The sequence below is a fragment of the Rhinolophus sinicus genome, linkage group LG06, assembly GCF_036562045.2.
Source record: "Rhinolophus sinicus isolate RSC01 linkage group LG06, ASM3656204v1, whole genome shotgun sequence".
NCBI lineage: Eukaryota > Metazoa > Chordata > Mammalia > Chiroptera > Rhinolophidae > Rhinolophus > Rhinolophus sinicus.
In genome coordinates this window covers 124,945,537-124,968,952 of record NC_133756.1, presented here as the reverse complement: position 1 = coordinate 124,968,952, position 23,416 = coordinate 124,945,537, and the positions used below count along the sequence as shown (strand labels likewise).

General features: G+C 43.1%; 1 protein-coding gene across 2 annotated transcripts; it reads left to right on the top strand.

Moving 5' to 3' along the window:
* The first annotated feature begins 321 nt into the window (after nucleotides 1-321).
* NRIP3 (nuclear receptor interacting protein 3) lies at nucleotides 322-19,820 on the top strand. Of its 2 annotated transcripts, XM_074335970.1 has the most exons (8): nucleotides 322-467; nucleotides 910-1,070; nucleotides 12,375-12,536; nucleotides 13,071-13,153; nucleotides 15,105-15,244; nucleotides 16,346-16,398; nucleotides 16,514-16,608; nucleotides 16,859-19,820. In XM_074335970.1, exons 1-8 carry the CDS (start codon nucleotides 422-424, stop codon nucleotides 16,872-16,874), a joined length of 756 nt encoding a protein of 251 aa, XP_074192071.1. In that variant the 5' UTR covers nucleotides 322-421; the 3' UTR covers nucleotides 16,875-19,820. The 2 variants fall into 2 exon arrangements, with proteins under 2 accessions (XP_074192071.1, XP_019584342.2); XM_019728783.2 differs by lacking the exon at nucleotides 322-467 and having other exon boundaries at nucleotides 808-1,070.
* The last annotated feature ends 3,596 nt before the right edge of the window (nucleotides 19,821-23,416 follow it).

The following is a 23,416-nucleotide window of genomic DNA, read 5'->3' as shown; positions in this document are numbered from 1 at the left end:
GCTGAGAAAAACGTTTTTCTGCGGGGTGTTCTAAAGAACAGGTGTAGGGCTCGCAGTCGTGCGCAGTCGCGCGGAGGCTGGGACCCTTGCCGTTCTTCAGCCTCAGGCTGACCGGCTTCCGCCCGGCCCTGCTTCCCCGGCTTGGAAGCGTAGGTGGCAGGTCCCAGGCAGGGGGTACCAGGAGGAGGGAGGGTCCCCAGAAGGCCAGCTCCAGCCCGCCCGCAGGAGCTGCCCCCTCCCCAGTCACGTGGCCTGGTGGGTGGGGACCGACCTGAAGTTGTAGAAATCCTGAGCGATCCCAACTTCTGAGTGCGCCGCCCGTCCTCCCGAGCCCGGGCTGTAGGCGCGGGGGCTCGGGAAGGGGGCGCAGAGGTGGCAATTTGCGAAGCCGAGCAGCGGTGAGGTCGACGGGACTCGGGGCATGGCCCAGCTGTCCGTGATCCCGGGGTCCGCCACTGCGTGGACAGGTGAGCGGGAACCCTGCGGCGGCGACGGCTGGGGTAGGAGAAGCTGCTAGGGCAATGGGCCTTACACACCCTCCCGGTTCAGGGGATGCAGGGCACTCACAACGGGCAGGAGGCGGTTGGGTAAAGCGGACCCGGCAGACACTTGGCGCACCGCGTCTGTGCCGCCAGGGCCACTCCTCGTCCCCGGCTCTTCACCCTAGGCGGGGTGAAGCCGGGATGCTCAGCCGCCGCAGACGCTGGGAGCCGCTCGCCGGGCGGGGGCGCTGTGCTAGCTCCGCCCCCCCGCGCGCACTGGCTATTCCCAGTGACGTCACGCTCTCGGCTATAAAAGCCGCGGTGCGCGGCTCTCCCGGCGCCGTTGGAGCTCGAGGCCGGGGGCTGCCGGGGTGCGGGGAGCGAGGCGGACTCTGGGTGGTGGGCACCTCAGCGATGTTTTACTCAGGGCTCCTCACCGAGGGCGGCCGCAAGGAGACGGACATGCGGGAGGCAGCATCGCTGCGGCAGCAGCGCCGGATGAAGCAAGCAGTGCAATTCATCCACAAGGACTCGGCCGACCTGCTGCCCCTGGACGGCCTCAAGAAGCTGGGCTCGTCCAAGGACACGGTGAGCCCTCGCGGCCGCGCCCGCCTCGGAATCCCCGCGCGTGGCGGCCGGTCACCTTCGCTCTGCGGTCTCCCGGGGCCCGCACATTGCCGCTTTCACTTAGTCACCGCCCCGGCCCCTGCCCTCTGCCGTCCTCTGGCTCGCTATTGCTCTGTTTCGATTCCTCTCCATCCAGCATTTTCCTGCTTCAGTCTCACAGGGTTCCGTCGTAGCTTTTCTAGCTCGCGCTGCGTTCGGCTCTGCCTCCTCCCTTCGTGTCTCTCTGCTCTCGATTCTGCCCTGCCTTCTTGCCCCCAGGTCGCCTTTCCTTACCATTTATTTATTCTCAGTACCAAATTTGATCTTATGGGGCTAGAGCCTTCCAGCCAGGGCACCCACACAGGCTGCGCGGCCGGTCCTATGACCCAGACAGAGGTGACACCTAATGGGTGTGAGTAAGGAGAGGACAAAATGGGAAGGGGGTCTCTTGACAGTCACCATATCCAGATGACTTTTGTTGAATCCATCTTCCCCCTATGCAAAATCTACTTCTCCGTTTGATTTTGGTCTTATCTACCTTTGACCTTCCATTCTGAGGATGGAGAGGAAAAGGAGGGTGGAACTGAGCCCCAAACATTTCTGCATCATTCTCATCTCTTCTCCTATTCCACCTCTACCCTCATAGAGCGGATAGAGAGAGGAAGCCAAGATGCTCCATCTCACTAACAGCCAACGTGTGGAGCGAAGGCTGGCGCAGGCTTTTTTTTTTTAAGCAGGGTTTTTCTTCACGTAAAGGAGAAACTCCAGGAGGTCTGGATTCAAAGACCATGCTGCCCTCTAGCTATAAGAGGAGGATGGATGGCTGAAGATTGCTAGTTTAAAGAACAGTATTTGATTCTCATCCTTCGGTCACTGTAGTAGTGGTGCTGGGCCAAATTTATGTTTAGCTTTAGTTTTATCTGGAGTTTTCTTGTAGTTTATTTGTTTTCTTGAATTCCGTGATCATTTTATTCATCTGGGTAACAATTTATGAAGCATTAATTAAATCTTTTAAATTAAGTAGGTACGCTGTAATTTTTCCAGTATTTTTTGAGCTTTTGGAATGTTTAATTTGTCAAAGGAGGGGGTGGGTGGGTCACCCTGGTTCACGGAAATTGCCATGTCCAGTGCAAGAATGACTATGAAGGGCAGAGCTTCTCAATCCACCTTTTTTTTTTTTTTTTAAACAACCGTAATGACACACAGATACCAATAAGGATTTGCCCTCTCCCATTGTGATTGAGAATCATTTTTAGTTATGTATGTGCAGGCGACGTCTACCCAGTTGTCTTGAACTGTTTCTTCAAAGATATTTTTCCTACACAAGCCACAGGATCGGCAGTCTGATTCATGCTCGCTCAGAGTGGTGAGTGACTGAACTGTATTCCTAGAAAAAGATAGCTCTGTTACCTCCTTTCACTTTAAAGCAGTCTAGATTCATTTAGCAAATCAGGTCCACATCTTCTTACCTTCAGGCCAAAATAATCCTAGTTCCTGGAAGCTGCAGGAACCACTAAAGAGGTAAGTATTAGGAAAAGAAGTAAAATGTGGAATGTTTTTCTTCCCTTCATGCAGGATTTAAGATATTATCGACATTTGGTTGTCGTGGGCTGTCAAGGGGTTTCCTATCCCTGAGGAACTATCTCTCCATCATTGTGCCTCACATTCCTTATACTACTTACTTAATCCTGTGTAGGAAGAATTCCATCTGCTTTTCTGACTCCAGTCTGTCTCAATTGAGCCACAGAGAAACATAGCATAGAACATAGGCAGTGGGCTGGAAGAAGGAAGCATCTTCAGAAAGCAGGTTATTGCCATGGATGTGATACACAGCAGTTTACTGTGAGATCCTGAACCATGGTTCATACTTTCTCCGTCCGCCCCTCTCCCATCGCCATGGAGTTGATATCCCCTCTCACTGTTCTCACACCTTTAATGTGCAAATGATTGCGCAGAAGAGCTAGAACAGGGCATAGAAGCCAGGCAGATTGTGGTAGGGCTAGGAGGGCTGTGAGTGGGGTGAGGAGGCATGCTTAAGCTCTCCTGACTGATGTGTCTGCCTCAGTACAATATTAGAAGAATAACCTTAGAAATACCCTGTCACTTCACTTTATGGACATATCTGGTACTATAGACCAGTGTTGACTCAGTTTTCTCTCACTGAAGTGAAATGTTGAGGATGCCAAAATCTACTGAATAGGTATATATACAAACTCAATAAAAGGAAGACAAGAATAGGGAGGGGATGGCACCTGAGAGAGATGGGGGAAAGGACAAATTAGTTTTAGTTGACTCGGGGGTTTATGCCAGTTCAGAAGATTGTGGGTTGTTTTCCTCATACTAGTGACCTATAGTAGAATGGTTCTGCTGGGTTTTCTGAATCACCTACCTTTTACCATGCTGTTTCTGTAACATTCACTATTTGATACCAGCCTGCCAACTGTTTTTTGGATTGGCAAAGAGCACCCTTTGGCAATCAAATGTGGTCTTGTTCTCTTGGCCCCAGGAACGTGCCTTTGCCCTATTTCTGTTTGTGTGTAGTTGGCTGCTAAAAAGTCTGCGATGGAAATTAAATTTGTTTCATATGCCTGACTCTCTATTTTCTTTATCCTTTCATCTTCTGCTTTTTCTTTCTGTATTAGATTAAGAGCCCAAATCAGAGATATGAGTAATATCTTACTTGATTTATTATTTTTTAAAAAGTTGAAGCTGGAGAAAAAATTCTCCACTCTTGGAGTTTTGCCTCTTGTAATTTCTTTTGTTTTAGTCAGGTTCATAAATGTTCTTTCCCTGAGGTAAGGACTTTTTAACCTTTTAGGGGGTGGTATTTGACTCTTTTATTTTCCCATCAGTTTTTACTTGTAGGACTCTTTAATTTTAAAAAATAGTCCTGTCATAAGATACTGTGCAGTGTTTCCTATATGATTATATTATTACCATCAGACCTAATCCCTAGTCATCCAGCAATGGAGAGAGAGTTTTGCTTTCCTAGCTATGATTGATTCTGCTTATAGCCAAATGCTTTAGCAGAACTCACTAGAATTAGGAATGAAGCCCAGGGGAAGGATGGCAGAACACACAGCAAAGCCACCTGACCATGAAATAACTAGTCCTGTACTCTCAGTATCTGATCTACCTGATCAGAGTCTCTGTCAGTTGGAGCAGCCATGGGTGGTACCCTATGGATTAGCCATTCATAATGCCACGAGACACTCATAATGCTACATGTTTTGGATCAGAGAACTCTGGCGCCTTAGAAGAGCAGCATGAAATACCAGTATAACACCAGGATCTGATGGAAACTGAAGATTTCCAGAGCTGTGATTGCATCCTAATTATAACAAACATTGATGAATACTTGCTGTGTTAAGGACACTTGCTAGGTGCTAGGACCACAAAGAAGAAGAAAGCAAAAGTTTTCTCTACAGGGAGTTTATAGATTAGGGGGAAGAACAGAAGAGGTGAATTTATTCCACAAATATTTATTGAACACTTATTAGATGTTAGGCAATAATCTAGGCACTGAAGATATAACAGTGAGCCAAAACAGGGTTCCTGTCCTAACGGAACTTTCATTCTTGTGAGGGAAGGAGGCAGAAAATAAAAACAAGGAAATATATAATATATCAGGTAGTAATTAGTGCTATGGAGAAAATAAACGAGTGTAAGGGGAATAGGGAATGCAGTGGCCAGGGTAGGTGGAGTGGAACCTTGCTATTTTATATAGAATGATCAGGGAAGGCCTCTGATAAGATTACATTTTAGGAGATAATGAAGGAAGTGAGAAAGCAAAATATCGTGGGGAAGAGTGTTCAGAGCAGTGTAATAGGAGTGAAAGGAACAAGAAAAGATTAGGTTCTGGATGTATTTTGAAGGCAGAGCTGACAAATTTAGTTGATGGATTGGATTAAGGGTCTGAAAGAAACTAGTTAAGAATGACCTCAAGGTTTTTGATCTAGCAATTGGAGAATAAAGTTGTCATTTCCTGAAATGGGTGAGAATACAGGAGGAGCAGGTTAGGGATAGGAAATAGGAATCAGGACTTTGATTTTTGAACAAGTTACGTTTGGGATATCTGTTAGTTACTCAAGTATAGTTGTTGAGTAGACAGTTCACGAGAAGATAAATAACACCACCAGAAAGCCTACGCGAGTTGCCAAGATGTTACAGTCAATAAATGCCAGAGGAGTTCAGTGGAAGAAGTGATTGCTCTGACCTGGTGTGACAACAGTGATGGAGAACCAGCACTGATTACAGCGTCATCATTCCCTGGTGAGTCACTTGACGATGACATGGTGTTGAGAGGAGGCTGCTGCCAGACGGTGCCCTGTAGAACTTCAGAGTAACAACTGACTTAGAAGTTGTCTGGTCCAGTCCCTGCCTATGTGGGAAGCCTTTCTAACAAAAATGCAGCCTGCCACGCCAGCTGAGAACCGCCATGTCAGACCAGTCCACAAGCACATAGCAATCAGGAATAAGGCTGCTCTCTTTGAAATAACGTGTCTGTCGTGTCACAGGCAAAGGCAGAGAGACAGAACACAGAAGGCCTGGGGCAGTGTGACAGTCTGCGTTCCATAGGCTCCCATGTATTTTTGAACAGCTGCAAACCCACGGTGAACCTGTCTATATTCCCATCGGGTGGAATGGGTCACATGTTGTATGTTCTAGTAAACAAAGGAGAGAAGGCACAGATATCAGTGCCTTTTTAGATTTACAAGGACAGGTAGAGATATGTATGTTGGGTTTGAAATGACAGTCAATCAGGAGTCCATGTTTATTTACAAATGTAAATGAGGACTAAAATGAAGTAGGATGATTTCATGCTCTTTTAGAAAAAAGTGAATGGTAATCAGCTTCAATTTTAGGTTGAGTGTAAGAATTTAAAATATACACACATACATATACTTAGTAACATTTGAGCACTTACTGTATACCTGACACAGTGCTAAATGCTTCATACAGATCATGGCATTTAATCCTCACAAAAGCACTCTGAGATACTTACTAACTTGAACTCAACTCTGTCTGACTCCAAAGCATGTATTTTTAAATACTACTGTAAGTCAGGGGTTGGCATACATTTTCTGTAAAGGACCAGATACTGTGTTTCCCTGAAAATAAGACCTAGCTGGACTATCAGCTCTAATACGTCTTTTGGAGCAAAAATTAATATAAGACCCGGTCTTATTTTAATACAATATAAGACCGGGTATAATATATAATATAATATAATTAATATAATATAACTGGGTCTTATATTAACTTTTGCTCCAAAAGACACGTTAGAGCTGATGGTCCAGCTAGGTCTTATTTTGGGGGAAACACGGTAGTAACTACTTTTTTGGCTTTGAACGCCGCACAGTCTGTCTCAACTACTCAGCTCTGCTGTTTTAGTGCAAAAGCAGCCATAGGCAGTTTATGAGTGGGGTTGGTTGTGTTCCAAGTAATCTTTATTTACAAAAACAGGCAGGAGGCTGAATTTGGCTTGTGGGCTAGATTTTCTGACCCCTATTTCTAGGTGGTTCTAGATGTGCTTCTATTGCTAGCTGGAAACGTTGGGTTTCTTCTCTGGGAGTAAATGCTACAAAGAAGGCAGACTTCTGTCATGCGCCCTATTTTCCAGTCTAATCCATTCTGTGGAGCACAAAATTCCATTAGTTTGATTCTATCTGGGTTCAGTGCAGGGATTGAGAAAGTAGTCTTAGAAGTTCTTGCTCAAATCATTATTCTCTGGCATCCTGCAGTTTAATCTATTTCCTTCCACATCACTTTTCTTCCCACTCTACAGCCCGACTAGAGCAGACATTTAAGCAGACTGGATGCCAGATTGAGGAAATAACTACTTCCACCCAGAAAACAGCACTGCCTACAGAGCCCATTTTTGTCAGAAGCTCCTGATGATGGAGGCAGCACATTTGAGCTCGCCTGGTTAGAGTTTAGATGCCTAAACCTTGATTAGGGTTTAGCAGCCACATTTTAGGAACAGTAGAGAACCAGGAATGCTTAGGTTAGTAGCTGCCTTGTTGAGCTAAAGCATAAAGCAGGATTCATGTCAGGCAGATGAGTTGACAATTATGTCCAAAAGGCGACCAGAGTACCTGCAGCGCTGTCTGTCTTGAAAGATATCAGGAAAGCAGAAGGCAGCCCTTGGAAAGCCAGTATTTCAATAACCATAAAAATAAACCACTAAGCAAATTCACAAAGCAATATTCAAGCAGTGGGAATGCAAGTAGTACAACTATGTAAAGTGCAAGTGCTGAAGGGATTCTGAAGGAAACAGCCAGATGCTGTTAATCACAAAAGCCTTTTTGAAGAGGTAAAGGGTAAAGATTCATTACTACCATGTTTCCCCGAAAACAAGACCTAGCCGGACCATCAGCTCTAATGCGTGTTTTGGAGCAAAAATTAATGTAAGACCTGGTCTTATTTTACTATAAGACTGGCTCTTTAATAATATAATAATATAATATAATATAATATAATATAATATAATATAATATAATATAATATAATATAATATAATACCGGGTCTTATACTAATTTTTGCTCCAAAAGACGCATTAGAACTGATGGTCCGGCTAGGTCTTATTTTCGGGGAAACATGGTAGGTCAAGAGTTGGGGATACAGTCATGATCAAGACAATTGAGATGACTGCCCTTATGGAATTAACACTCTAGTGAGGGGAGTGAAATAGAAAACAAGTAAATAAATAATTTCTTGATTTATTGATTTTACCATTATCTGTTGATTTTTATATTATAATGGATAAGGGTTTAATTCTTTTACATCTCCCCATGATGACCTCCTATTATACTAATATTCTGTTAAATAATTGTTTTGGGTCAAATCAGCGTTTACTTTGTACATTATTATGATTATGTTCATATTATCACAATTGCATCAAATAATGTATTATAATTATATTTCCTTTCTCATAGAAATATTTTTCTCAAAATTGATAATTGCCTAGTTTCTTATTTATTTAATTTTCTATGTAAAATTTAAATCTCCTCCAACTACCTTAGAACTGTAGGTCATTTAGCAGTCTTTTTTTTTTCTTGGAGAAATCCTTTCTGGAGCCCTCTATTGTCCCATTTCATTTTGGACTCGTTGCTGTCAAGGCCTGCTACACAATCTGTATCCTGGACTTTTCCTTCAACACTATCCTCAGAATTTCCTTTGCCCTCTTCTCTGTTGGATTTGTTATTTCTTGGGTCCTGTGCTTTTTTTTATTTGTTCATTTGTTTCCCTCACTTTGGTGGACCCTATCCTTCAGTAGCTTTTGGAGGATGTATGGGAAATACCTCCTGAGTCTTGGCTGATAGTTTGGCTAGTTTAGAAATTATGTCCTATGAGATTTTTAAAAAATATCGTTCCATTCTTTTTTAGCTTCCAACATTGCCACTGAGTATGATACACCTACACTATTTATAGTCCTATGTCATTCTGGTTCACGATCCTTTGTACTTGGATCATCTTTTTCTCTTTGGAAGCTTTAAAAATCTTTGTCATCCATGATATTCCAAAAATTCATAGTGATGTGAAATCTCGGTGTGGATCTTTTTTCTTTCATTATGTGAGAACCACTGTGGGCACTTTCAATCTTTAAACTCATATCCTTCAGTGCTGGTTTAGTATGCCATGCCACCCTCATCCTTAGTTGTTTTAGAAATCTGACAGTGCATAATTTCTAAGCCTAGCCAAAGTACCAACCAGAGTCTTTTGATTTACTCTTATAAAAGAAAAAACTTTTGGCATTCTTCCCAGTTGTCTGGGTCAAGTGGGGGCTTCATGCAGGTTTTACATTAACATATTTCCAACCTTAATTGTATCCTCCAACTACAGAGGTTCTAATACCTCTAACTCCTCAGCCTTTCCAGGGTTTTACTTTAGTCAGAAAAAAGCTTTTACAGCTAGACCCCAAAACATATAATAGCTCAAACATAATAGTGTATTTTTTCTTAAGTAACAGCACTCGTGGAAAGGCTAGCAAGACAGCCCTCCCACGTAGTCATTTAGGGACCTGGCTGACAGTGACTCTTGTGTCTTCAACATGTGACCTCTGGAAAGATTACCCTAAGGGTTTTCTCCATCCCAGCCAGTCAGGAGAGGAAAAGAATACAGAGGAGTGTGCACAGGAGGTTTTTATGGACCAGGTCTGGAAGTGGTGCATGCCACTTCTACCCATATTCTGTTCGCTGGAACCCAGTCTTATGCCATGACTAACTGCAAGGAAGGCTGGGAAACATAACCTAGATATCTTCCCAGCAAAAAGAGGAGAACATGGATTTTGATGAGTAACGGGCAGTTGCTCCCACTCCAGCGCTGTAAAGTGGAATGGTGTGAAGCATTTAGCTTTCTCTCATCCAGGTCACTTACCACTTTTGTGTCTGCTTTTCAGATTCCAATATTTTGTCAACATCTCTTTTGTTGTTTCCTTACTGTTCTCTTTGTTCTTATAGGTTAAGGCCTTTCTTATTCCTTAACGATATCATTTTAGTGAAAATTTGGTTGGAAGTAGAGGTAAATGTGCAGTTACACTATCACTTAAAAATGTAGGCATAATAAAATGACCACGGAAAAGCACCTGTGAGGTTCACATGGGCTCATTAGCTGTGAATTTTCAACTCCTGAACTACACGATGACTACTTTGTTATGAAAATGAGAATTATATGTACCGACAGGAAAATGCCTTTCATATGTTAAACAAAAACAGAAAATTTTAGACAGTGTTATAGTAGGATCCTATTTTTTGTATATATTTGTATCTTTACTAAATTTTGGGGGGGAAAATATACTTTTTTTTTTTTTTTGAGAATGTACTTTTAAATTTAAAGGATTTGTAGGGAGTGGGACCGAGAAAGGGTTGAGAGGTTGGGGAGGCCTTCCCTTTTCGTGTTATAGACTTCAGTGATATGTGAATATTTCACATTGAGCGTGTATTGTGTTTGAACCTTTTTTGGTTACTAAAGAAAAGAACAAGTAAAGGAATACAGTCCTCCCTCAGTACTGGGACCCCGACCCCCACTACTAAAACTCAGGGATGCTCAAGTCCCTGATATAAAGTGGGGTCGTATTTGCATACAGGCTACAGCCGGATATGCCTACACATCACTTCATTTGCATGGATTCAGTACAGTGCTCAGCACGCAGCAAATTCAAGTATTGCTCTTTGGAACTTTCTGGAATTTTTTTTCTGAATATTTTCAATCTGCGGTTGGTTGAGTCTGCAGATGCGAAGCCTGTGGCTACAGAAGGCTGACTGTAGTCAGCAGGGCCAAATGCCCTAGTGCAGTCAAGTAAAATGAAGGCTGAAAACTGTCTACCAGATTTGGAAATTAGGAGATCGTTATTGGTGCTATGGGATGAAAAGTAACTCAGTGAAGAAAATATAGGATATCAGGAAATAGACAGTGGTTTCAGCTTTTTTTTTTAAAAAAAAAAACACACCATTTAAGACAAGGGTGTGACTAGAGGAGGATGTAGAGTTGAGGAGTCAAGTTCTCTCCCCAGCGTATGAGAACTTTGAGTATGTTTTATAGCCTGTGGAGGAAGGGTCCCTTAGGAAGGGAGGAAACTTCAGAAGAGAAATGACTTCAAGGAAAATGATTTTAGAACTTTCCTCATTGGCCTCATCTGTCCAGTGGTGATTTGACTCCTCTGCAAGACTGAGAGTAACCAGATAAAGTAGTGTTCATTCAGCGAGACCGATGTAGAAGGAAAGCCCCAAACTTTCGGTGAGAAGGGCTTTGATTTGATGGCCTTTGAAGCCCCTTCCAATCTTCAGTTCTACAAATTCAACTTATCCGAGTTGGCCCTGCTAAGCATGGACTCAACAGAAACAAACACCCTGATGCACTGTGGCTTGAGCTAGGGATCCAGACTTATTGGCAATGAAGCAGTTCTGTTCCTTTGCGGAGCACAGCGTTCTCCCAGTGTCACACCAGGAAATCGGACAGAGTTAGCACATCCTCCAGCTCCTTATCAAGAAGCTCTCATTTTCTTGTGTCTCTTTCTCTCCTTTTTTCAAGGATACTAATTTAGAATCTGCTTTGCCAAGAGTCAGTGTATTTTGGGAATACGTTTCTTCGCCTCACCAGGGTCACAGTGAGTCATGACTGACTCCATCCTTCCTCAGAAATCTGTAAGGCGGGGAGGCTAATGAAAACCGTCTCCAGTTGTATGCCCTTCCCTGGCGAGGTTCTAGGCTCTGGGCTTCGAAGAGTGACTTGCTTTTCCCCAGAATTGGAGTGCCACCTGGTATGTCTTACATAGAAGCTTGAGGTTAGACTATACTTTGAGGGATTTTGAATGTTATTGTAAACTAGGAATAAGATGCATGGGTATAGAAATTTCTCAGGTCAAGTGACTTCTTATCATGAGGTAGCTTATACTTTCTGGAGGCCACTTTGGGTAGAAATCATAGAGTAGAGGTATGTCTGCCCGGGAGCTCTCCTAAGCGCAATCAAAGAGCAGACTTGAATTTACAGTCCTCATTCTGCTTCCTAACATGAGGTATTCTGGAACAGATATAAGGTTAAATTCAGTTCCCTGCTTCTTGGTCCCTCTCTGCCTTTTTTATACTCCCACTTTTTGGCCCATTTAAAGAAAGGAATGGATGACAAGCATATGGTAGGAGTTGTCTTATGCTTCTTGAGATCCACAGGATGTTAGTAAGGATGATTCCTGTGGGTTCTGCCTCATTCCAAAGTGTGTTTCCTGAGAGTGTTGCTCAGCAGGTATGAATTCCTGTCTTCCCACCCCATCCACCCATGGGTGACTCAGCCCTCAGGCATATACAGATTGGGTCCAAAACATAAGATTTTAAGGGAGTGAGACTTCAAATAGAAATAGTCAGATCTTTTAACAACCAGTGCTAGGTAGGTTTCTTCGGCCTGTGAAAATAAACTGCCCTGTCTATAAGTCACCTGGAAGACACACCTACTCTTCATAGGCTGAGGCCACTTGTCTCCTGAAATGACCTTGTAAGGGGAGGGAAGGCAGCAGCAGGCCTAGGCAGTCCAATCACAAGGGTCCTTCAGTTCTCTTTAGCCATCGAATGTTCATTGGCCCTATCTGTATTTCCCAGTGTCCCACCTTCCTCTTTCATTCATTCAGGGTGGCCAACAATACCAGTGAAGTCCCTACTTGAAAGAAAAATAAATAAGCAAAGGTAGAGCTCAGTTATGTGAGTCTCCTTCATCATTTTGGTGGCGCCTGGGGGACAGTGGGAGAAGGGGGAAATGATCTGTCATTAAAAAGCCTCTGCTTTCTATTCCTCAAGCAACCTCATAACATTCTGCAGAGGCGCCTCATGGAAACCAACCTGTCTAAGTTCCGAAGCAGTCGTGTCCCTTGGGCCTCCAAGACCAACAAACTCAATCAGGCGAAGTCTGAGGGACTGAAAAAGTCTGAGGAGGATGACATGATTTGGGTTTCTTGCCAGGTAATGTTCTGAAAACAGCTTTTCCAAGGTTTTCTGGCGAGTAGCATTTGGGCCTGTTATAATCCCAATAGTGAGTCTCTCACCTCCAAACTGTATAGAGCATGGGTCTTATCATGGGATTCACGAACGAATTTCAAGGAGGTCACTCCATGCAACACAGAAAATGTCTGCAATATTTTGTATGCATGTGTATCTTTATGAGAAAAAGACTAAAACTTTCATTAGATTTGCAAAGGGGTATGTGACACACACACACATACACACACACACACACACACACACACACACACACACACTTAAGAGCTACTTGGTATATAGAATGAAACATCCAAAGTCCTTTGAGATCCTCTGTCAGCTCTAAATTCAGCAGGAAAAAGAGCCCTTCCAAGGAGACCCAGCGGTGGGTAAAGATGGGACCCTGCCCAACCATCCTGTGGAGATGTTCTCCCGCCCTGCCTTTCATATGACATCTGCTGCTTGCTCTCTGGGTCTCCCTTCCCTTGCTCCTATTGAACAGACGTTTCCTCTCCATAGTGTGCTGGAAAGGATGTGAAAGCCTTGGTTGACACAGGCTGTCAGTATAATCTCATCTCTTCAGCCTGTGTGGATAGACTGGGGTAAGTAGTCCCTTGTACTGGGTGGAAGTCAGATGCTAATCACTCTTTGCCTAAGTCTATTTTGAAGTTTGAGATGGTGAGGGTTTCCACAGAGGCTCCAAGTGAAGTGTGCAGACCTCAAATATCAGCTGGAACCAGTCCTTAGTAGAGGGACAGAGTCGTGGGTACCTCAGAGAAATCAGTGAGCCAGGAAAGCCTCAGACTTTCCATTAACTCCCACCTATTACGTTTTAAGCAAACACCTTTGGGCTCTGGAATAAGACAATGTGAGATCCTTGGCTCATTCTGTGCCATGCCCTAAGCCGGATCTGTGCCCTGCCCAGAAGACAAACTAGAAGGAGCTGTCCTGTTGGTATCCCCCAGATGAATAAAGCAGGGATGTGGCTGGCCTTCGCTTGCTCAGGGCCCTTCTGGAGGTCACGCAGCCTGTCCCAAAAAGCATCCATCAGAACTTGGAGTAGGGCTGCTGTTGCTCCCGCCTGAACCATCATAGGGGTGATTAACCAGTCATGTCTTAGTGCCTTTTCTCTCTGTGATGAACATATAAAATCATATCTTACTGCTGCCCCTGCTGGGGATTGGGTATGAGGCAGATACTCTGTATATTGAGTATCTTTAGTTCTCTCACAGTTGGTAATGGGTTCTCCCTCTTTTAGTCAGAGAAAGCCATTTTGAATATTTTCTCCTTTTCACTCAATGTGTTCTTTTATTTCTTTTCTTCTTCCTTGTCTTTTCTCCAAAGTACCAGACAGGCCCTCCCAGAATTGGGAGGATCAACCCAATATCCTTTTCCACCTCTGTAACCCTAATTGCAATAAATCATTCCCTAGCCCAGATCTCTACATTGAAACAATCACTAGGGTAAATATAATGGCCCATTTTAAGCTACTTTAAAGATGTCCATATTCTTAGGTAGGGTTGCACAAGACTGGATTTGTATAATCCGTGACTACATGATCTGTTACTTCTCGTTTCTACCCTGTTCTTGCCTCTCACCAACACTGTGACCCTTTGAAGCTGCCTTTATGGGTTTTGTACATTGTTATATAAAGTGGTGGAGGGAGTCCAGGATGCAAGTGCTCTTTCTTGTGAGAAGAATCCTGAGCTTTTTTTATGTGGTGAAGAGATGAGATATAGTGCAACATGATGGTTCCAGAAAGACTAATAACATCCTGGTACATAATTAGGCAGCAGACTGCCATGATTCCAGAGGAATTAATAACCATCTGTAAAACTGCAATTATTTTTCTTTTGGATGGGCTATAATACCAAAAGAGAGGAAAGGAGTAAAGTAGAAGTATTGGCACAAAAAGTCCATAATTATTTATCCACCAACCCATAACAGCTCGGGTGCTAGCTGTTCCAATCACATTACATAATTGTGTGAAAGCTTGGCTGTTCCTTTCCTTTCTCCCCTGCACAGACAAGTTAAATTAGTTAAAACTTTCTCCGTGATATTATTCCTTGCTGATATCAATATCAAGCACTTTCTGCCACTAAACTTATCGCCTAAGGCTAACTGATGAGGATAGACTGAAACAGAAATGACAAAGAAAATTAGATGTTGAACAAAGTATCTTCTCAATTTAGGATTAACCTGCCCTCTCTGAGATCTGTTATCCACAGAGGGGTAAAAGGACATGTTAACTAAACTGCTTTGCACGTAGGTGGGGATGTCAGGACGTGGAATAGGATTCTCTCAGTGTGTCAACTCGTCTTTACCAATGCAGACAGTGGCATCGCTTTTCGAGAACGGGCTGAATCTATTTTTTTACTATTCCCTGGCAGGTTTAGGACAAAGTGCTGAAACAAGAAGTGGCTAGCACTTTTTTGGTAAATTAACCCCAGGAAATCACTGGAAAATTCCAACTATGGGTTGGAAGGTAGGCATTGCAAGATTCTATCAGAAACCTCTGCTGAGGGGATTCTGGTATCTTCCCATCTGGTGCAGACTCAAGGAGCATGTCAAATCTCACAAGCATGAAGGAGAGAAGCTTTCTCTACCCCGGCATCTGAAAGTAGTGGGCCAGATTGAGCACCTAGTGATCACACTGGGCTCCCTCCGCCTGGACTGCCCAGCAGCTGTGGTTGGTGAGTAGAACTGGGGACTGGACCTATGGACCCCTAATGTAAACCATCTCCCCACTTCCACCAAACCCTCGTGAGATCTCATGCCTGTAAATATGAACTTCTTCGTAAACTGTGCCCCAATTTTTGCCCTCCAAAATACCAGTTGGGCCCTGAGCTACAAGTTGAGAATCACTCAGAAGGAGTGTGTAACTCTTGATTAAAAATACTCAAGGGGGGCTGGCCCGGTGGCTCAGGCGGTTAGAGCTCCATGCTCCTAACTCCGAAGGCTGCCGGTTCGATTCCCACACGGGCCAGTGGGCTCTCAACCACAAGGTTGCTGGTTCAACAAATTGAGTCCCGCAAGGGATGGTGGGCAGTGCCCCCAGCAACTAAGATTGAACACAGCACCTTGAGCTGAGCTGCCTCCTGGATGGCTCAGTTGGTTGGAGTGCGGGCTCTCAACCACAAGGTTGCCGGTTTGACTCCCACAAGGGATGGTGGGCTGCGCCCTCCACAACTAAGACTGAAAGGACAACAACTTGAAGCTGAACGGCACCCTCCACAACTAAGATTGAAAGGACAACAACTTGACTTGGAAAAAAGTCCTGGAAGTACACACTGTTCCCCAATAAAGTCCTGTTCCCCTTCCCCAATAAAAAAAAAAAAAAAATCTTAAAAAAAAAAAGTTTTATTAAAAAAAAAATACAAGCCAACAAACATTTTTGTGTGACAGTGAAAATGGCCCCTGAGAGCTTTCCATGAGCTCGTTGGAGGTAGAGGGTTGGATCCTCTTACTCCTTTGTCATAAATCCCTTGATAATTTCCCACCATCTCTTACACATTCCCTCATATATTCTATTCTAGCCTACTCTAAGTTCCTGGTTTTTGTCTAAAAGTCTTTGTCCTTTACAGTTCAAAAGACTTGGGTTTGAATCTTGGTTCTATTGCCTTTTAACTATAATAATCTGGGGAAATTAATATAATAGATGCTCAACAGACGTTTATTGGATTTACGTATGTACATGTGTATGGTTGGTTGGATGGAACCTAATGGTGGGTAATAAGGCTGACTTCTAAACTAGCATGGCGTTGGCTGAATTTTAAATTTTTTTATTTTATTAGAGGACAATGAGAAAAACTTGTCCCTTGGTCTCCACACTCTCCGATCCCTGAAGGTAGGATTGATTCTATTTCCCCTTTGATTCTCCCTCTCTAAGGTGGGGTTATCTTACATAGATACCTCCAAAGAGAGAGCATTGACAGTGGCCAGTGATTCTCCTTTGTTTTCAGTGCATCATAAACTTGGATAAGCACCGACTGATCATGGGGAAGACAGACAAGGAAGAAATCCCTTTTGTGGAGGCAGTTTCCTTGAGTGAAGACAAGTAAGTGCCCAGATGGGTCAGATTGGGTTGTGTCCCGCCTTTGGCTTTCAATCATACTACAAATACACCCCTCCCCACTCCCAGAGCTCACCATGCCACAAAACTCTGGAGCCCACATTTCAAAATGAGCACTGATGATACTGCACCGAGTGGTGGGGAAAATGAGAAGCTTTTAAACTAAACTTGTACTTGCCTTCAGCCTAACTTCTTTGAATTTGGTATCATTTCTTCTGTTACTTTCTCATTTCAGCACTTCAGAAGCCTAACCACAGCCTGTCTGCACATATGCATATACACCGGGTTGACAGACTGCGAAAACTGGGTTTGAACCAAATGCAGTAGCAACTTGGGGTGGACCAAGTCCTTTACTCTAGTAGAAGCTCCAGGGGCTCCTTCCCACCCAGACCTCTCTAGACTTTAGTCTGTGCTTACAGATCTTGTCTGGTTATAGCCATTGTTTTTTACTCCTTTGATCGCTTAATTAATAGACCTTTTTGACACTGCCAGGTCTCACTTGTGGCCTATTTCTCTGCTTTCTCCAGAAATTTGCTTTTATTAGTCAAGTATAGGGGCTGCCAGGTTCTGTTTCTCCATAAATACACTTTCTTGTTTTCCTATAGCTAAAATGTTATAATAAATAGGAACCTGACCTTTACCTCCCTTTAGCCGTTTCAGAGAGGTGCAGGATATCTATGTCTCAAAGTTAAAATTTTCCTAATTCGTTCATTGATTTCTCAAGTATGAATTGATCTGAAATCTGAAAGAGCCCAGTGAGATAAGCTTAGTTCGACCCTTTAATTTAAAGATCCAGAGAGACAAGTGAATTGTCTAAGCTCATGTAAGCTGAGTCAGTGGCAAAAGGGACCTAGAACTTCAGACGTGACAAGCCAAGGCTATAGTCATTCTCCCATGCTGTTTCATTTGTCTTCAAGCCTTAAGGAGTAGAAGAGGCGAGGGTTTGCAAAAAGGCAGGGTAGGGGAAGAATATACTTTAGGAATAGATGCTAGGAGGATCTGGGTAGCCCTCCCTCTGGTGTGCTAAGCCATTAAAAGTCCCCTGGCCCAAGCTGTCACATTTTGGTGCCTAAAAGCTGAGGGTACAAAGATAAATGAGTGTCTTTTACCTTGAACTTCTTGGAGGGAAGAGGGGGAAGGAACCAGAGACAGAAGAACATTAATCGCTCTCTGAGATGGAATTGAAGGCTTCAGCAAATAAGCTCGGCGTCATTGTCAGACATAGGTACTCGTAAGAGCCAGTCGCCATGTCTGCCTAGCCTATTACTTGTCTGCTCTAATAGCTGACAAGCAGCTGGGCACAGGAGTAGGGAAAGATGACAAAACGCAGAGCAGAGCCAGAATAGAAGGGAGTACTAGGCAGAACCAATTGGTGGGAAGGCCTACATAGGGAAACCTTTCTGGGATGGAGGTCAGGAATGAAACTTCCAGGTAGGGAGGGTTGGGAAATTCTTCAGCTCTGTCCTGGTACAAGGAAAGAGGCAGGGCTGGATTAAGGACAACCTTTTCTGACTGCCCAATATTTCCTGACCCCTCTCAAAGGGTTGGAGATCACAGGGACTTCTTGAAGCATTTTTGTTGGGGTGTCAGCTTGGGCGTACAGATACCTATAATGGTATTTCCCCTTCAATTTGGTCATAGAAGTGCTTGGAGAAGTCAGAAAAATAGCCCGCTGTGAGTTTCGCAAGTCTATCCTTGATTCATAGCTATAGTTCCCAGAATATTTAATGGATCCCACTTTGAACTTTGCCAGGTCCCACCAACAATCGCGTCTAGTGTTCATTTGCTGTCCCTACTGAACAGCTCATCGGAACTCTGAATGTTTTTAGCCTCACAGAAGCTCCCTAAGCACTAGAAGCTTGGTGATCCCCATTTGTACTGCAACCATTTGTTCCTGGGTCATCCCAGGCCTCCTCCTTATTAGTCCCTATAGAGGAAGTAAGATGGAAAATTAACTGTCACAGTAGAGGAGGTCACATTTGAAGCTCAGCAGGGGTGATCCCAGGTTACCAGACTTCAATGCCCCCTCCAGCTCCACTCCATCTTCTTACCTAGGGAAAACCTGCGCCTTTCCATTGAGGCTTCTCCACTCTCCTCTCCTACCTATCATGGCATCACTTTGGCCTGCTTCTTATCCTAGGACTGAGTTGAAATACTTCACCCCTTCCTTCCCTAGTTGAAAGTTCCACTCTAAGTCTTGACTCTTGATCATAGGTGAGGCATGTTGGAAGTTCCTTGGCCTGGTTTATCCTTATTTGGATTTCCTGTGGACCAGTGAGACCAGGAATTCTCAGGTGCTGGAAAGATGTGACTGATTCTGGCCCTTTGAGTTCAGGATTATGTGGCATCGGGGATGATCAGATGGCCTTTAGTGATCTTTCTGGCCTCTGAGAATCAGTGATTTTCCAATTTTGGAATGGAAAGAGTTGGGGCCATCTGAGCTTAGGGTATCATAATCTTACTCAGTGCATCGAAATTATTTGAATTCACTAACCAAATAATTGTGCTTTAAACCACAGCCTTGACAGAGTTATCCAAAAATGTTTAACGACAATTATGGGAAATCTTGAGCTTTATTAATCTTTAAATGCTGCTAAGTCGATTACTCCAAAAGCCCTTGATATTCATTACAGAGCACTGGGTCTCCTTTTTAGGGCCTGGGAACGTAAGCAGGTAAGGTCAGTTCTTCCCAGAATTCTAGGAAACATCTCCGGTGCCTCTGATTGAGGGTGTAGGAAGAGAGTGTCTACATAGGTCACAGTTCTGAAGATAGGCAGTAGCAAGAAGTAACCCTGGAGAACTGGTACTCTTTTCATTCCTTACTAGATGTCTATCTCAAAAACAGAAAGTTTGGAAAATACTGTTTTCGTTATTTGGTGTTTCTATGCCTGACTTATTTGAGAAACAAATGTTTTTTGACTTTTCTATTTCCTTGCCCTGCACAGATTCCACCTGGTAAGATTTTCTATTCCTTAGCTCAAAGTGTCTATTGAATGGATTGCTTGGTATGTCAACTGACTGCACTCTTGTGTAATAGAAATATCTTTCCAGGTTGGAGACATGGAGGAGATGAACTGGATTGCTCCCTCCTTCTGTAGCCAGGCTTCTGCATTGGCACTTTATCTACTCAGTGTTTCTGGCTGTGTTGGGTTTATTTGTGAGATCGATGTAAAAATAAAGTGAAATCTTCCCCTCTGCGTGCTTGTCTGACAGTGTCTTTGTCAGGGCCCCTGGTAGGTGGGGGAGCCCTGGAATGCTTAATTGCATTGGTGTTTCTCTCAGGGTCTTCTGAACATAAGGCTTTGTGGTCCTCATTTCCTCTATTGCTACTGGCCCTTCAGCTCTCCCTCTTACTGCCTGTATGTTCTTGGGCAAATTAGTGAACTTCTCTGAGTTTCTTTTGTAATCTGTAAAGCAGAAGTGATGATAGTACTTTCTTTATAGTATCAAATGAGATAATCCACGTAAAGTAGTTGGCATATGGTATTTCCTCAAAGCTTTAACTGCACCTGAGAACAATCTTTTATGGTGGCTCACCAGGGTGAGAACACTTTTTATTTAGTTCAAACAAATAAGAGAGGTTTGGGAAAGGGAAAGTAGGGTTGACTGAACCTTAATATTATATTAAATATAGTTAATATATAGTTAAAGCCATTGTATAAATGACATTCCAAATAAATGCACTTTACAGATGATAAAAACTTACCTTTAAGTATTAATATTTTAAACAGTTAAACAGTATGGCTAAATAGTCAACAAGAAACATTCTTTAACTATGACATTGGTTATCATAATCTAGAATTATGGTTCTATTAGTACTCAGATGATGCTACCATTCCACCTCAAAAGGTTTTCTGTCTTAATTCTGTCCATTTATTCTAAATATAAAAAATGTGGGGCCGGCCCGGTGGCTCAGGCGGTTAGAGCTCCATGATCCTAACTCCAAAGGCTGCCGGTTCGATTCCCACATGGGCCAGTGGGCTCTCAACCACAAGGTTGCCAGTTCAATTCCTCGAGTCCCACACGGGATAGTGGGTAGCGCCCCCTGTAACTAAGATTGAACACAGCACCTTGAGCTGAGCTGCCGCTGAGCTCCTGGATGGCTCAGTTGGTTGGAGCACGTCCTCTCAACCACGGGGTTGCCAGTTCGACTCCTGCAAGGGATGGTGGACTGCGCCCCCTGCAACTGGCGATGGCAACTGGACCTGGAGCTGAGCTGCGCCCTCCACAACTAAGACTGAAAGGACAACTTGAAGCTGAACGGCACCCTCCATGGCTGGGATTGGGGGGACAACAAATTGACTTGGAAAAAAAAAAAGTCCTGGACGTACACACTGTTCCCCAATAAGGTCCTGTTCCCCTTCCCCAATAAAATCTTTAAAAAAAATGTGAAAAGACTTAACCCACCTGGACTCTTAAGCAATGAATGACAGAATCAAGATTTATAATCATCTTACGAGAGTGAAACCAACAAAATTAAGTTTTAACCAAGTTAAAAAAAATTCATCCTGACTTGCATTTTTAAAAAAATCTATTGCACTTGCACAGTGGCGGAGAACTTGGATTAACAGAAGTTCATGTGAAGATGATGTTGGTATTTTAGTTGATTACACATTCTATATGTAGAAGTATTAAGGAAGGATTCTGTGTGTAGGCGATACCATTTGTAAGACAGGGACATGTACACAATATGTAGTGTCCAGAAAAGGTGAATGATTATTGTCTTCAGAGCTGTCATGTGAAAAGTGTTCTTTCTGGCACCAGAGGCAAGCATTTCCAGTAGGTAGAGGTTGCAGAGAGGCGTATCCTGATTAAATTGGAGAGAAGCATCTACTATAAACCAGGGACTATGCTAACTCCCGCAAGAAGGTAGTATTGTTCACAGTTTTGCAGAAGCAAAAGCTAAGGCTCAACTGTTTAGCACAATTAAGGGACTGTCTACATTCTCTTTCATTGAATTACTTCTTAGCAATATTAGCAAAGAGATCTCTGCATTGGGTGGAAGGTTGGGTAAGGAAACCTACAAAGTCATTTCTAATGCCAAAATTCTTTGATTCTGGGACATCTTTGTTAAATGGCATTGTGAATCAAATATAGTTTCGTGTTGACTCATTGCCATCACTACAAACAGACTCACTTTTTATTCAAGGGCTCTGGTATGTTCCAGAAGATTGGGGCTGCCAGATGCCTGCCTAGAGGCCTTTCTAATGCCTCACTCTTACGTATGACTGGATAGTCAAGGATCTCCAGACATTTAAGAAGTGTTGTAAGTGAGCTTTTTACCCAGCTGTTAAGGGTTGAGAAGACAGAAACAAAGACTGAAAAACTCAACACAGACAATTCAAGAAACAAAACATTAGAACTATCATCAGAGAAATAAAATATTGGCAGCACCCGATGGCACAGAATGCTACTTAAAAGGGGAGAAGGTTGACAAGAAAGTGCTCTAGTAAATTTAAAACACGATAAGAGAAACGTAAAAATTCAAAAGAAGAGTTGGAATACGGAAATCTTTCAGAAAAACAAAAAGAGGTAGAAATGGGGGAAGAAATGATAAATTATCCTAGGGCAAAAGCTGTGCAGTAAACTTAGAGAACCAGCCTAGAATGGAGGATGATGGACTCCTGGAGGCTTGTCACCAATTTAAAAACTGTACTTATAATTGAGAGAAAAATTTGGGAGAAATGAATTATAGCTACTTGAATGCTAGGGACTTAAGAAAGCATGGAAAAGTAGGCAATGGCTTCAATCAAAAAAAGCAAATGTAATATGCTAATTTTATCAACTATGAGTAATATGTACATAGTCAATAATATAATGAAGTGATTTACCTAAGTAAGGTGATATAGATATATTGAAAGATGGAGAATGAAGAAATAATACACGTATTTATGAGAGGACATTAGAGTATAAATATATAGTTTATTTACTATAGCAAGAAGTAAAGTAATAGACCATACTGAAAAATCAAGAACTAGTAATATAAGGAGGTTAAGAAATACAGAGACAATTTCAGAAGAGATAGCTAAAAGATAAGCAAGTTGTCTCTGGGGAGTAGAAATTGAGAGTGTAGAGGGCTGGGGCAAAATCGGCTGTGAAATACTATTTGATTTTTTAAAAAATGTACTATATTGGTAAAAATAAATATTAATAATGTAGCATTTCATTTATTTGAAAATCTTAGTGGTCAGAGAGGACAGACTATTTTTCTTAAGTATTTCTTTAAGACACTGGGAAACCACCAATACTGATTTAGCACCTCTCTGAAGGTGCTAAATCAGTATTGGTGGTTTAAAAATTCTCTCTGCTTTGGTAACTAAACTTGTGTTGCTTTGTTATTTTTAGGGATTGCAGTAACTTGTCAGCAATAGGGACACCAGAATCTCTAGGAACAGAGAAGTAATATTCATACATTGCTGTCATCATGGTGGGCACCAGCAAGTGATGGCATGGCACCTTCCGTAGCTTTACAGGCAGCAGAGGGCAGAAAATCTAACTAAAGGCACCAAGTAGGAGGGAGCATCCTGACGATGCACATGGTAAAGGAGAGGGCTCATCACATCTGATATTCCCAGATATGCTCAGAAATAACTGGAAGAACTTGTGTGTGTGTATCTCCTGCCATAGCCACTAGAGGCACAATCAAGGAAACCATCATCATGGATGCTGTGCATGACACCTTCTGTCCTGAACTGGTGTGACCTGAGACAGGGCTGGGTAAATCAGAAAGGATGGGGTGTCAAAGTAAGAAAGAGGCATCTAGAGAGCTCTTTGAACAACTGGAAAGGGGAGT